The sequence below is a fragment of the Centroberyx affinis genome, unplaced genomic scaffold (genome assembly GCF_046629955.1).
Source record: "Centroberyx affinis isolate AG114_WGS23_722 - 3 ecotype Tasmania unplaced genomic scaffold, CSIRO-AGI_Caff_v1 ptg004902l_1, whole genome shotgun sequence".
Lineage (NCBI taxonomy): Eukaryota > Metazoa > Chordata > Actinopteri > Beryciformes > Berycidae > Centroberyx > Centroberyx affinis.
In genome coordinates this window covers 204623-220144 of record NW_027282404.1, presented here as the reverse complement: position 1 = coordinate 220144, position 15522 = coordinate 204623, and the positions used below count along the sequence as shown (strand labels likewise).

Genomic DNA, 15522 nt, shown 5'->3' with positions numbered 1-15522 from the left:
AGATAATAACCCAACTTTTTCTTTTCTTTTGAATCTACCTGTTGTGTGAATCTTCAATCAGTCAAATAAAAACACGTCACAAGTGATTAAGTTATTGTAAAATTATATTAACAAGCAATCTTTCCTCAATTTGAAATAAAAAAATATCAGCAAATAAAGGCAACATAGGACAGATGTGTATAATGCTTAATGCTCACAGGAAAAAAAAAAATGAAACAAAATTATCATCACATTTACAAGACTGCTGCTAAGTTTATAATAATGCCTACTAGAATCAGTTTAGAAAGCTTTGACTAACTCTGAATAACTGGGGCAATATACGTAGTCAAAGATTGTATCAAAATATAAAAAAATGGGGGTGGGTGGGGAAAGGGGGCGGGGCCAAGAGAACAACCAATGATACAGGAGAGGGGAATATGAACGACCAATATGCATGAGAGATTACAATGGGCAACTCATTCATAGCCATTTTCATCATAATCAACCAAATTGGAAATAACACAGAAGGCTACGACGATGAAGAGCACAGAGTGTTAAGCACAGGCAGGTAAAGAGATATACACCACGTCTTAAAGCAGGTGTCCACATAGAGAAGAGCAGCACTAGGTAGTATGTTGTACACAGATTCTCAGCATTCATGCACTCACTTCTTATGCCGAAGTTTGGTTTCCCTTGACAGAACAGAACAGAACAGCAGTCCGGCTGTTTAAATGAAAGAAACAGCGAAAAACAAAACAACAAAAAAACAAAAAAACAAAACAAAAAAGAGTGCAGAATAGCATTGCTCTCTACAATAAAGAGACCGAAATTGATCGAATTGGATCAATTTGACATTTTAAAAACCCATCTGAGCACCTACAAACTGTGAAAGGTCGTCACGATAAAAGCCTTATTCTTTCACATCGTTTCCCCCTTAGAAACTTCTTTAAATAGTGGGGTGGGCACTGGGAAGAATATTACATTATCCATAAAGGTGGCCACAGAGTAAAAGGCAAATTCTGAGTTCCCGTGTCACCTGACTTTTGTGACACAGTACGCGTGGCTATGTAAAGTAAAATGACAAGACAAAAGAGTTTTTCCTAGCTCACAATGCATATGCACACTCTCCAGTGTTTTTAGTGACAAAAGCGGAGACATTTTCTGCACATCTTGCACCACAAAGCAATAATTAAAAAGTACAAGAGGTAAACTTCGACCATTTTTTTCTTTGCTTTGGGGGAGGGGAGGGGAGGGGAGAGGAGGGAAGGGAAGGGAGGGGGGCTCTGCAAAGAACTTAAAACGTGTCATGTATGCATTTTCAGTAGCTGGTTTCGTCACACTTGGGGTTGTGATGAATGGAGAAATTGTCCTTCATTTTGAGCAAGGAGCAGTAGTCGCCAGCCATTTTGTTTTTCTCCGATCAGCATTCTGGCATTTGCGTGGAACCAAAATGGCGCCTGTCCCTGATTCGGTGCTGATGTGTTTGGCCGTGTCCTATAGTGAGTTCAGATCCTCGGAATGATGGCAAATAACTGAAGGGGGGCGGGGTCACACACTCATCGTCATGGTAGGGGAGTACTATATGGAGGCACAGAGAGAGAGAGAGAGGGTTAAAACACACTCGACACACACACACACACACAACCACACATCCCTCTTCACTGCAACCAAGTACTTCTTGGTCAAGCGCCCGGTCTGCTCTCCACAGTGCCACTGCAGTCAATGATGCTAATATGCTGTGACTGTGGCTTTACTACGCGGTCAATAGCGCTCTACCTCTGGCTTCATCAAAGCCCCGTTACAGTCAACAATCGTCTCTCCTCCGACGTCTGACAGCTAGCTGAGGAGAGGCATTGTCAAGAAATTGGACTCACGTTCTCGCTCTGAAAGGAGTGGAGGAAGTTTCCACTCAGCTCGCCGTCATCCCTCGGGGTCCCAGGAGGATTGCTAATGCCACTTAAATTGTTTGGGGAATTCTGGACAGAAAGAGAGCACAGTGTTTTTTAGATTGCGTAACATTTTTACTTTATCCAAGATTAAGCTCTCTAAATGCAAATAATCTTTGCATGATTATAACATTTACCTTGTTCAGTCCATCCATATCACCAGAGCCTATGAATGAAACAAACATGTTTACATTCCATGACCAAGAAAAAGCTATTTTTATACAGTAGCTCTATTTGAAGAATGTTCCATCGGCCATTACTGAAATATAGCTTGGTGGACAAAAATTTGACCTTAAAAACATTAATGTGCGAGAATGCAACCCTAACATTTCCATGTTGTGTTTATCAGCAACTGGGTAGTAGCGGGTGGCGTTACCTAGCGATCCGTTCATGTGGTGCGGCTCCATCCCGGCCATGGCCCCCAGGGGTCCGTCAGAGCCGGGGCCCATGGGGAACTGGAGGGGAAACAAGACAGCATGGGCTTACTTACCACTTCTTCACAGCACAGTTGGCATACAATGGGAAGGCCTTAATAAAAAAGGACTACCAGGTTTACAGTAAAGTGACCAGAGATACTCTGGAACTGTAGTTACCGTAAATGAGTAGATTTATTTACTCCTACTCCTCCTATTTACTCACAATAAAATGGTACTTTGAGAGCATTTTGTTGTATTTCAACGCATTTCCAGTTGAAACAGGATGTTGGGGCGGGACACAATGGGAACAGGGATCATTCAAAAGTGCAATGGGACAACTGCATTTCCCCAGATAGGGGAAGAGTTTTATATGATTGGGGGGGGGGGGGGGGGAGTGATAATATTCAGTGGAATTTTTATGTACACCTACTGGCACAGCATGAAGTAACCATTAAAAATATGCTGTTTTCCCTGAAAGAAGAAGTAATGATGGATGGAATGAAAAAATAGATTTTTTTAATACGACATGGAAAAATGGCTAACAAGGTGAAATATCACGGAGATGAAGCTCGCCTCTTGCTCAGAGTATAAAAATAGAATCTTAATTATCATTTGATGATTACGCTCTTCTGATTTTTGTGTCTGCACTTTGACTCGCTGCCTTTTACACACAGTTAACAAGGTGAAGAAGTCATTTTTCATTTCACTATGACTTTAAGTAAAACAGTCATTTTGGACTTTGGTGAATAGCTTTGTTGATATGAGGCTCTCCCCAAACCTCTGGTTGATTAACGCCCCATTGACCTATTTGAAAGAATCACTCCAAACGGCATTAAAAATGAATTTGAAAGAAACTAAGTAGTTGAATACTTGGTAAGCTACTAAAATAATTTTCTAGACAAGTGCCCTCTCCATCCTGAGTAAAATGTAACTGTACTAATAGAACTGCTATGTAATGCAAAGATCACACTATTCTTTCCACCACTAAAAGCAGCACAATATGAACACAAGAGAGGAAGCGGTTGAGACTTACATTATTTCGGTTGCCGGGTCCAGTGTTGATCATGGTGTACAAGTTGTCACCAGAGTTGTTGGAGTCTGGAAATGTAAAATTTGCGATGAAGCATAGAAACAGTATTGCTTAAGGCATGGAAAGGTGGTGGTGATAAACAACTTAGAGCAGGGGAGTGAGTACTAACCTGCAGGGCTGGGCATGATGGGAGTTCCTGGGGGACCCCCGCCTCCAGATGCCCCCTTTGGAGAGGCACAAAATGAGGACACATTACAAATTAATGTGTAAATCATGTCTTAAATAAGACAGTCTGCATGGAGAATTTCTATTTTCCTGTGTTGAAATTCAATATTATGTATAGGCTAAGATGCCAGGATGTGTTCTTACCCCATATGCACCAGGAGAGGGTGATGAGTAAGGCATCTGAAACCAAAAACAGAAACATTACAGACCAGGAATGGGAATACAAACCCTTTCCATACCTCAAAACGTCATCATTCATCATTTGATCATCCTTCTAATACCATCACGGCTGTCTGTCTAACCGTCTGTGGAAACCAGGACACATAATACTACAATTACATCCCAGACTAGAACCTTGGAACGCATTAGACCGCTACCGCTCTGACTGAGAACAGATTTGGCTGCAATCTGAACCAGCATTGCTCTGTGTGTGTGTGTGTGTGTGTGTGTGTGTGTGTGTGTGTGTGTGTGTGTGTGTGTGTGTGTGTGTGTGTGTGTGTGTGTGTGCAAGGAAAAAAAGTACTCACAGAGTTGGCATTGTTGGGATTGGGCCATGGCCGACCAGTCCCTGGGCCCCTAGATGGTAAGAGTAATAGAAACCACAGTTAGATATTGCATTTACATTGCACTTTTATGAGAATATATGCATATTTAACAAAAATGAATTGAAGGCTCACATGTTCACTCCTGGCATCCCAGGACCCATGGCGTTGTGTGGAGGCCTCATCCCACCACCAAAGTTCTGGGAAGACAACCAAAGATCAGGGGTCTCATTTATAAAAAAAAAAAAAGCCTTTGTTTCCATTGTATGCCATTTTTGCCTTTATTAGATATAGTGCATAGTGGAGAAAGACAGGAAAGTTTGGGGAGAGAGTGAAGGGGATGACATGCGACAAAGGTCCTGGGCTGGATTCAAACCCAGGACATTGCAGTTAGATGGTATGCACCTGAGCCAGCAGGACGCCCCTAAGCTATTTCTTTTGCATAATAACAACTTTGGTTTGGCCGGCACAAAATCTGTGCATAGGAACCATTTATAAATGAGGCCTCTAATCACCAAAACCACTGAAGGCAGTGGTGACAAATGCTTTCTGAGTGGAGACACCTACCTGAGGGCCGGGTCCCATGGGCCCCATGCCTCGAGGGCCGCTCATTCTCTGCATCGGCCCCAAGTTAGGATGGCCTGGAAGGAGGAAGGGACACAGACAGTCAGGAAATAATTTCTCCACTCCAGATCATGTAATTACAGCAGACAATCCCATTCAGGATCACTGTTGGTTCTCACCTTGTGGTCGTGTGGGGTCCATGTTGGGCAGCATGGGATGAGGGCCTGGTCCTCCGCCTGGAGGCTGAAGGGAAGAAAAAGAGAGTGAAACAGGAATACTGCTGAACACAAAGACATGATGAAATTGTAGTTTTAAATTAGGGCTGGGTGATAATTCAATATTATCGTTTAGCGTCTTTCAGTGGAATCATATTGTGATGATATGAAGATATTTTGATATCGTGACACACATTTCTGCTGTCTGAATTGATGATAACAAGCAAATTTTACTTGAAAGCTCTGATAAAATGAGGTATGGTAGGAATATTATTTGAATATTTCTGTTTTGTTTGACATCACACCAAACATTACCATTTGGTTCAATGAGATGAACATTAATTTGATTATTTAACGTAGATTTTGCATACATGAACCATGAACCGTGATATATATTGATAGAGAAAAATCCTTCTGATTATCATGATATTGATTTCAACCATATCGCCCAGCCCTATTTTAAATAAGTGCTATGTATGGATGAGTGTTAAGCATACATGGTGTGTGTTTGAGGTTTTACCTGGTTTCCCATCCTAATGGGGGGACCTCTTGGACCTCCAGCGAAGCGAGGTGACATGAAGGACTATAGAAGAAAAACAATCACTCCATTACATTTAAATAAAAAATAATGTGCATCTGTGCAAAGTACAGTACTACATTAATTTCTCAAGTATGTGTCTGTGTGATTATTCAAAGCTGCATAAAGCATCAAGCTGACACGAACGCCAAAGCATGAAGCATCAGCAGTGAGAACCAGCGTTCCCCAATGACAGCAGACAGCAAAACAGAGAAGAGAGCCAGAGAGAAAGAGAGAGAGAGGGAGGGAGCGTTACCTGACTGTGGGGTCCCATCATACTGTTAGGGGGAGGAGGCTGAGGGTGAGGAGAGCCCTGGGGACCAGGAGGACCCTGTGGCGTTGCACAAAATGGCAGGAAGGGAGAGAGAAGGAGAGAGCAAGGAGGGTGAGAGGAAGAGAGAGAGGGAGCCAGAAACAGAGAAGTGACATAAAGGGGGCAGAGAGAGAAGCAGGGTTACTGCAGGACAGAGGACAGTTGGAATGTGCCAGAACAAAAGTGTGGCGTAAAAAATGCAAAAAATTAAAAAACATAAGAGAGGGTAAGTCTGCTCATTTTCTTGTTCCAGACGCAGAAAGCGAGAGAGTGAGCGGAGAATAGCAAGCGAATGACATAGCCTTGAATGAGAGAAAGGAAACAAGAGATGGAGAGGATGTATGCTCCTTTGCCTGTCAGTCAAGGCATTAAGAAGCCTGCTGCATGCAGCATGTCATCACTGCTAATTTCCCCCAAATTAACAGCATCAATTAAGCTCTATGCAATTAGCTTTACAACATCCCTAAACACCGGCACTGTGTTGCTAATGTTGCTGATCTGACAGAGAGTGAGGGGCCTAATTGAGACTACTCCAATGGATTCTGGTATAGAAAGTGTGAGTGTGTGTACGTGCTCATGCATCAGTGAGAAAGTGAACGAAAGACTTTAACGTCAAATTGGCTTTCCTGATATTAACATGATCATATAATGACTCACTGCCTTGTGGCTTCTAGTTCATAATCAGATGGTGGATTTTAAGTGCATGGTTTGGTCGGAGGGAGGCAGAGCAACATTGCAATTTTATGTCACCTCTTACAGGCGGTTCCACACAGTTGCCTGCCAAGAGTTTATCCTCATGAGATATTGATTTACAGTGGGTGCTGCACCTTTCGATTTCTCCATTAGGGAAAATGGCCAGGCCACGCCTGCCTGTTTACTACACTGGAGGGGCCCGAGCAGACAGAACGTCTATGATGTTTACTACAAATTCATAAAGCAAGTAGAGCAAAGCAAAAGGCAAAGCAGTACAGACACCAATGCAGAGAACTGCAGCTCTGTGATACATATGAAGGCCTGACAGGCATTTACAGAAGTGGAGCCTGCAGCAGCTCAGCTACAAAAAAAAGGGACAGGTGAGACATGAAAGCAGAATATTGCAAAGCAAATATGCAAATTTGGCCCATACAGTTTTCCCATCCAAAATATTCCCACGAGCCCTCCTCCATATGCATTTGGTGTAAAGGACCGTTAAAAAAATTATAGTCACAACACTATCATACATGAGCATATTGGAGTCTCTACCATGGACTGCACCTGCCAAACCATCAGATGACCATGACAACACGAGTGCATAGGGGAGAGGGGGGTTTTAGGACTAACCCAAATGAAGACAATGACAGTGTGGTGACGGACTGACCTGGAAAAAGCCGGGGGGCATGGGTCCTCCTGGCATGCCCTCGCCAGGAGGCATCCCTCCCATCACAGGACTGGGAGCTGCTGCCGCACTCTGGGGAGAGAAAACAGACAAACCACCGACATTAGAACCTCTCTGTGCGCTACACAGCATAAGATGTCTCTGGTTATGTTTCCACCTTTTTTGACAAAACAAACCTCAATACAAATACGGAAACCTCACATGCACACCATTAACCATTTACGGCGAAGGAAACTTAATCTATCAAACTGCATCCATGACCGAGGCTCATGGCAACGCTGACCACAGGAAGAACGCATTTGAGGAATCTAATAGACACCCTTTATTGAGGCTTCTGAGCCCTGCTGATCCAGGATCCAGTGGATCAGATAAGCCTCAGTGGGATTCACTGAGTCAGTGGCTCCAAAGTGCTGCTGCACAGCAGGGGCTCGCTGGGCCGATTTCCTGCTCAAACCGCAGCCCTAATTCACTAATGTGCCATTTGCTTCGGTCACACGCTCCTAATTGACTGAGTTTTTCTTCCCTGTAACTGAAGCAATCGGAGATGAGCTAATGTCTTCAGAGCTGCGGGGTTTAGCTTCCAAAGGCAGAACAACAGGAGGTCTTTTAGTCCCGTGTCCCATTTGTACACAGCTCACTCACATGTTGTATTGTACACACAGACAAGCAAAGCGCAAACACACGCGCCGATCGCCACACGGATGTACCAGCACAAACACTCGCATATGCACGCAAACACTTCCAGTCTCTGTCCAGAGCCATAGGGCTCCACAGACGTCGCTGGTCAATAGCCAACACACTCCCTGTATCGACTGCACCCTCCCTAATTATATCTGCTCGGGCTGCCACTGCAGGGCCACTGTGAAATACCACAGCAGGGAGAGAAGTGAGGCCGCAGGGAAAAGCCACGTCTCATCAGGCCCCACCACCTCAGGGAAACACACACACACACGAACACACACACACAGTCGGTGAATACTATTGCTTTACTGAGCAGTGTCATAGAATGGTGTAAGAAATCACTGATATGCAAGAGGCAGTGATCCAAACAACATGTGAGGAGTCCCCCTCAATCATGCCTAAGGTCTACATTTTTTCAAAACAATCTACTGCAGATCTGCGATACATTTCTGCACCAAAACTAAAATTTGTTTAGTGTTCAGTGGCTCTGCAGACTAAAGTTGCATACCATATACTCCCTCATCCATCTTGACCAGTCACTCTCAACTGTACTGTCCAATAAAGGAGAAATGCCCCCAAAATAATGTAACAATTTCCAATAAAAAATGAAAACTTCTCACACTGTGTGGAGCCAGCTGTGGCCTGGACCTAACACAAACCGCTTAAATACTTCCCCGCGTATGTGAAATAATAAGCACCAGTGTATAAATGGACTTTAACTATGATTGTGACACCCATATAAACACTAAATATGTAGCCTATTTCTTTGGGATCACTGGAAAATCTCTATAAACATGGTGGAAGTTTAAAGTGACCTTCCCCATTTTACCTCAACAATTCTTGCCTAAACCACAAGTTCTTTCTGGGTTTATTGGGACCTTGACGAATCTGAGAGATGAAAAATTCCTTCTGTGGGAAACCTCCAAGGCATGGGTAACAGAACCAAGGGAGACATTTTGTGGTGTTGAAGTCTATGAACAAGATTTCACCTTTTTTCTCCCAATTATCATACTAACTGCTTTCAAGGAACTAAAAATGTCACAAATCGCACTCTGCCAGACTTGCAATGAATTATCCAAGGTCTATTGAGAATCTAATTATTACAATTAACATAAATTTAGAAGATGTTCAGCCATTTATGCCTCCCTACTGATAATTCTATGCAAAACTACAATGCCAGTTTGAAATTCTACAGCTCACACATTATAGTAACTGAAAATTCCCTTAAAACGTATGCCATCCAATGAGCTCAGACAACTTGGAAACAAAACTGACCATTTCCATTAAGACTAGTAATCAAATCATTGGTTAACAAGACAAAATAGCTGATTCCTACCAATTGAAAAAAATTAAAATACAAAAAAATCTGCTGTATATCCCAGTTCCACTGCTGCATCTGAACCTCAATTGTCTGGGAATGTGATTGGTGGATGTAGTCATACATATTTCTTTGGGGTGGTTTTCAAAGAAACGCCAGAAAATACCGTTTAATATACAATATGCTACAGGTGAGCAGTCTTGTGACATGAATGATATTCTAAAAGACTACAGAGGAAGATGTGCTCGAAGGAACCTCTTGGTAACAATTTAATGCATATTCTTCCTACGTTAAAGTTGCACTCGGCGACTTTGCACATTGGCAGCTCCAAATGGCAGCTATTCGAAAAATTTGAACTTCCGAGACCCAGAAATCATGCAACGTTACATGACGTCGGTAAACTGCACACAGCCCACTCGTGTTTACCATCCCGGCCAGTTTGTGATCACTTCATACCAAAGGGATGAGAAAGGCAGAAGATCTAACGGTGGATGAGTCCAGCTTTCTCTGGATGGAGTGCTCACTTACTGCCATTTAGGAAACAGTTTGGATTTTGCTCTTAAGTTCAGATTTATCACTTCCTGTGGGCAGAGAAGTGTCCAAACCAGAAACCAGAATTTAATTTGGGCAAATAGGGCGAATCTATAGGGCCTCATTTAGGGGGGATGGGACACTCTTCTCTGTTGCAGCCCCACATTGTGATTAAGGCTGATAAGACGGGTATATTTTTACATAAAAAACTTGTGTAGTGCAGCTACAGATATTATTCTGTTTATTATCATCTTATTGTGGATAAGGGTTGATCTACAATATGGTGGGTTTCATATGTATACCCTTAAGAGATAATGAGGCAAAACAAATTCATACTAAAAAGACGTCGATTTAAATAATCGCAATACATTCGTCAACGATCCATATAGTCTCTTTTGAACTCAGGAACTGTTTGCCATCCTGGATAGTAACGTGCATGGCGGGTTCCCAGGCATGTTGTGTGTGTGATCCTTATCATGTCCCATTAAAGCCCACCGCTGTGCTCACTGGACTGTCCCAAGCAGCCTGATGCTGCCTGCGGTGTGGGAAAGGCAGAGCCACGTCTCTGTCCACAGACTCCGGTGTACAGGAAAGGGGCAGATGTCTCAGCCCTGCCCTGGGCTATGAGGCTCTTGTCTGGGGCCTACCTTACAACCTCCCCCTGGGACCTTCTTTATGACGGTCTAATCCCGCCCTCCTGATGTGTGTGTGTGTGTGTGTGTGTGTGTGTGTGTGTGTGTGTGTGTGTGTGTGTGTGTGTGTGTGTGTGTGTGTGTGTGTGTGCGCGCGTAAGAGAACACAAGCAATCTTGGCGAGGCAAATTTTCCTTGAATCACTGAAGGAGGTTACAAAAGGCCAGAGTGGCGGCGGATGTGCTTGCGCTCCCTCTACAAAAACAAAGACAGAGGGGGAGAGGGAAATACAGAGAGAGAGAAAGAGGGAGAGAGAGAGAGAAGGAAAGAGAGAGGAGGGGGAGGGTGACGGAGACAGAGTGGTTGACTGAGGTAACCGTGAAACGGCTAGGGAAGACACAGAGAGAGAGACAGACAGAGAAGGAAAAAAAAAAGTAAGAATCAGATGGGACGAGGGTGCAGAAAGCAGTGGGGGGGGGGGGGGCGGGCAGGGCCGCAGCACAGACCACCCAACCGCCGGCTCCTGACCCAGCCTGCTCTTAACAGCCTCACTTCTTCCACCGAAGCCGACGCTCAGAAGAAACCAGCCCCTATGTTTAGCTTGTAAATGTTTAACCATCAATCAACATCATAAAACCCACTTTGGATCCTGACTGGACGCTCTCTCTCTCTCCCTCTCTCTCTGGTTACTTCTAGCAGGTCCCTTCCCCTCCTCTCCTCTCCTCTCCTCTCCTCTCCTCCTCCCCACCCCCCCTTTATTCCCTCAGCTCCTCGCTGGATGCTGGGCATATGCCACAGTGCCACTCCCCTTTCCCTTTCCAATCTGCCCCTCAGCTCCATGACAGCCATCAATCAGCCGCTGACGCCATGGCGACGGGGCCCCTCGGGGAGCGTCCGTCAGGCCCGGCGTGAATACACCAGGGGTTTACGAGCGCTGCCGGCTAGCGGAGCAGCCGTCACCTCCCCCACACCTAGACAAAGGCTAGGGCCCAAGGACTAGTACTGTCCACATACACACACACACACGCCTGACCCCCCAGCATCCACAAATGAACACAAGGAGAGCCAACATCAGAGCGAAGGGCAACCACAAGATGTCGAGGAAAGCCGACCGCACAGAAACTCTCAAAGCCCCACACCACAGCACACAGCCCAGACTGACATTTCACCATTTCCCTCCCGTGTTATGAAAATGATCTCAGCCGAACCAAGGGCTGCAGTCTGTATTTTGTGTAAGTTATTCTTTTAAAAGCGGTCTGAGGACGATTCCCCCCCCCCCCCCCCCCGATAATACAAGAGAAATTACAAAATGATTTTATAGAATGACTTGCTGGCATAAAAATACAGCCGGTTAGAGAGTTAAGTTGTTCTTATACCTTTCCTTACAACACAGAAATTTAAGAATAGAATCTGCATGTTAGAAACAGTATTTAATGTCTGGAAAACAGATAAAGCATTCTGAAATCTGTGTAGGTGACATTTTAAGGCACTATCATCAGACAATACAAATATCTCCAACCCAAACAAGGGACCAAAGGCAATCAAAGACACCGCAATTGATTACTACAAACCTAGGTGAGTAAAGGCCGGTTCTCAAGTGAAATGCAGTACTCCTTTGTCTGGGCGAGTTGGAATAATGAGGAATGTGGTTACTGAAAGGGCAGAGCCCGGCTCTAGCCTCTCTCCTGGCTCCCAGGTCACCTGCCAGATCAGGAGGCCTGTTGCCCTGACAACCCTATCTGCCAAGAGCAGGACCAACATCTCCGTTTTAACCCCTTCCTGCCCGAGACATCATCACCCTACCCGCACACCGGGCTGTGCATCAATCAGCTGGGGAGGCTTCCTTAACTCGAGTGCCTTTCTTTATCTGTGCTGATACGACAAAACCTGGACAGGTAACAGTATTTTTTTCTGCCATGTCCTGCCTGTCCACTGAATCGTTTCAGATAAAGCCTGAGAGACACAGAGACAGGAACTGCAGAAGCCTCTAACAAGCAGTTAAGATTTTCTTTGATCCGCATGAGCTTCTTTCTGATGTTCCTTTCTGAATGCTGACTCAAAGCTAGAAATAACAGCAGCTCATGAAAATGCCTTTATCTCCAAAACGCATAATTATCAACATGCAAATCACCCATAGCATGCAAATACGCAAGCGCTGTTGCAAGCTGAGCAACGCACTACTGAATGATGCACTTGTCCCGAGCGTCATCTTATAAATTCAACAAGCCAGACCAGTTCTACCGTTCTACAGTTTCAAATCCATTAGGATTATGTTGCTGTGTTGGAGGTATTACGTTTCAACATATGCTTGAGCTACTACACATCAAGTCAATCAGAGGCTCGAATCAAAAATCAAGTTGAGGATTATATTTTGACACAAACAGGAGAAACTGTTGTCGGTGGTACAGGAGAGACTGCAGGCCCTTTCTCCCTCTTGGGACTGAGGCAGGGTGCTTGAGCGCGGCGTGGCTCAGGAGGAGAGCACATCGACAGGTCTGACTCAGGACATGCCGACGTCAGCATCATTTTCCCAGAAGCCTATAAAGCTCGTCTTTGGGCGCATCATTCGACCCGCCGACAGGGCAAGATGACAGCTGGATGAGGCAATAAGATGCCGAGACCACCCTCGTAAATCCAGAGGAAAACACTGCACCCAACTTTCACTTACAGCTAAACAGAGCTACAAATTACTGTGTGAAATAAAAGACTTACATCTCTGATAAAAAATACCTCTAGCCAAAAGTTTGGAGGGGATCACAGCAATCCAAAGTATGGTAGCTGTATCACACTTGAACAGGAATGTGGGAGATTTTATCAGAATTTAAGTGTTGACAAACGAAGATTATAAGCACTTTGCTCCGATAGCTCCGACAGAATATTCCTACTCATTGCATAACCCGAGTTGGAGATGCCACTTCTAAGGCTTGATAGTGAAGTTGATGCCTTCTTCAGCACAAGATACACAACAATACGTGCAACAGTTCTCATGCAAACACCACTCACGTAATCATGGAAGGCTTTTGCTTCGCTGGAGTGGTCACATGTCTCTCTTCTCTCCGGTGCAGCACAATACAGGTCCCAGAATACACTGTGGACAAGACAGGTCATGAAGAAAAACAGGCCGACAACAAACTAAGCCACACAAACAACCCATGGACATGTTTACTGGGGGAGAAGAAAACACTATTGCTTACCACCACCAGGAATGTAGGAATCCAGGGGGTTCTCCGAGTGTTATGTTTTTCTCCCATCGGATCTAGACAAGGGGGAATTCAGAAAGGACTGGTCACTGGTGTCAATTAAACACATTTAAAAAAAAATCTGCAAACAAAACATATTCTTATTGCTGAAAGATCATAACATTTAAGATTCCCTTCCATAAATTAATAGATTAATTGTTGAAATGTAAGGAACTTCTGCTCAAAAATCCCTCTTACCTCTGATAAAAAGGTCTGTGCAGACTTCTGTGCTCCTATGTGTAACAAATATTCATAGACGTATAGAGCCAACCTGTGTTATACAAAAAGAAAAAAAAAACATTTTTAGATTTAATTCAGCATCAGGTCAATACAAAACGCACCAATTGGCAAATAAAATGTGAGTAGGTAAAATTTTCTAGAGGCAAATTGAATGGAGTCGGGTACAGGCCCTGTGAACAATGGCTGCCTATGCCAAACAATTAAATGGGGACTGTGTAACCAAGCCAAAGCCTGGTAAAGATTCACCACAATGAGAGATTAAAAGTAACGGCTGAAACGAAAGTATGGCTTCATGTCGTGATGCGAAACAAAAACCCCACCAGCCCACACTGTATAAGCTAGGTACAGTATCCTGGTGGCATTGATGAGGTCTGAGGGAAATAAAAACGTAGCCTATCCAAAGAAGCGCAACAGAGAAAACAATGTACTGTAGCAAGGCGATGTTATTGTTTTCTCCTCCGCCGTATTCTCGACTGAATAGCCGTAAAATATGAAACAACCGGCCGTTTAAATACAACAAAACGTGCACACGGTATCGGCTGGGGATGTGTAAGAGGCAAGCAATAAGCCAAAGGCAGCAGAAACACAGCCTGAGGAAGGAATGGCGAGCAGACAAGGCGGTTCATTCAATTCCATTCTCGGTAGGAGGAAATCGCCTCTTGCTAGCCTGTCCAGCGAACAACAGAGAGCAAGAGGGAACAACTTGCGAGGTAGAAAAAAATAAAATAAAATAAACGTTTCTCAGCTTACTTTTCTCGTGCTTGGCCGTCCGACGGCACCGGGGTGCCTTTGCCTTTGGGGAACATGATTTTGTGTGGGAGGACGCCCGCCTTCTCTTTCTTTTCGCTATTTCATCTGTCAGATCATCGCGGCCGCGACCCTCTCGCACTCCAACCGCACTCCTCCTCAACCGAGCCTGGTCAGGGGGGGAAGAGGCGGGGCCAAACGGATTGGCGTTCCTCACAGCCAATGAGCGGGCGGTATTTCCCTTAAGGTCTGCCTTTCGTGCTTTTCGGTTTACAGTTTGACGTTTACAGTTGCGATATCAAGTCTTTCCATGTAGAGGAGTGTTAATGAAAAAACGTTTTAATCCTATTACAGTTGCTTCATCGATATGATGGTGACCTCTCAATTAGCTAATCTCTGATTTTCAATATTGCCAGGTTAATTTCAGTGCAGCCCCTAATTTTTTCCTCCCAATGTAATTTCTAACATCATGACAAAAGGCCTACATCGCCTCTGCACAGAAGAATTATGCGTTCCATATTTTCTCCCTGTAGGCACACTATTGAATTAATTAGCAGCAACAGATAGGAAGAACAATTATGGACTGTCATTTTTCTCATCCAGGGCCAACAAGCTGAATTTAAATTTCTGCACACCAGACTATCAGAACCATACAAAACAACCCCGAGGTTATTGGTTTAAAGTAAGTTGTTTACGCCCTGTTTTCCCTCATTAAAGGACAACCGTGACAATCATGCAAGAAATTAACAGGCAAGGCAATAAAAAAAGACAGGTTTGTAGATTCTTCAGAAGTCTACTGGACTAGTTTGTTTAGCTTTTTGGTTAGCTATAATACCCAAGTGTTAATTCAATTTTCTAAGCCCATTTGTGTTTTGAAATGATTTAATTAAGGCAAAAATAATATTGAAGTCTAAAAATACAATCTTCATCTAGACATAGACTGTATTAGTTT

The 15522-nt window shown here is 44.1% G+C and overlaps 1 protein-coding gene across 28 annotated transcripts; it reads right to left on the bottom strand.

Annotated features, from left to right (window-relative positions):
• Positions 1-125: 125 nt before the first annotated feature.
• Positions 126-14710, bottom strand: ssbp3b (single stranded DNA binding protein 3b). 28 transcript variants are annotated; one of them, XM_071545410.1, is made up of 18 exons: positions 14574-14710; positions 13782-13854; positions 13539-13600; positions 13348-13432; positions 7165-7254; positions 5751-5825; positions 5438-5500; positions 4882-4945; positions 4706-4779; positions 4274-4365; positions 4124-4172; positions 3741-3776; positions 3541-3595; positions 3375-3439; positions 2302-2380; positions 2063-2091; positions 1854-1955; positions 126-1557 (listed from the first exon to the last, which is right to left on the bottom strand). In XM_071545410.1, the coding sequence occupies exons 1-18, from the start codon at positions 14627-14629 to the stop codon at positions 1528-1530; spliced, it is 1179 nt and encodes a 392-aa protein (XP_071401511.1). In that variant the 5' UTR covers positions 14630-14710; the 3' UTR covers positions 126-1527. The 28 variants fall into 28 exon arrangements, with proteins under 28 accessions (XP_071401511.1, XP_071401513.1, XP_071401517.1 ...); XM_071545412.1 differs by having other exon boundaries at positions 4274-4338; XM_071545416.1 differs by lacking the exon at positions 5438-5500 and having other exon boundaries at positions 4274-4338.
• Between the last annotated feature and the right edge of the window lie 812 nt (positions 14711-15522).

Excerpts from the sequence above, each read along its gene's own strand:
- ssbp3b (XM_071545410.1), bottom strand. The coding sequence starts at position 14,629 with ATGTTCCCCAAAGGCAAAGGCACCCCGGTGCCGTCGGACGGCCAAGCA. Across the intron at positions 13,433-13,538 it reads TTCCTACATTCCTGGTGGTG|TGTATTCTGGGACCTGTATT; the intron begins GTAAGCAATAGT and ends TCTTGTCCACAG. Across the intron at positions 4,173-4,273 it reads GGGATGCCAGGAGTGAACAT|GGGCCCAGGGACTGGTCGGC; the intron begins GTGAGCCTTCAA and ends CTTACCATCTAG.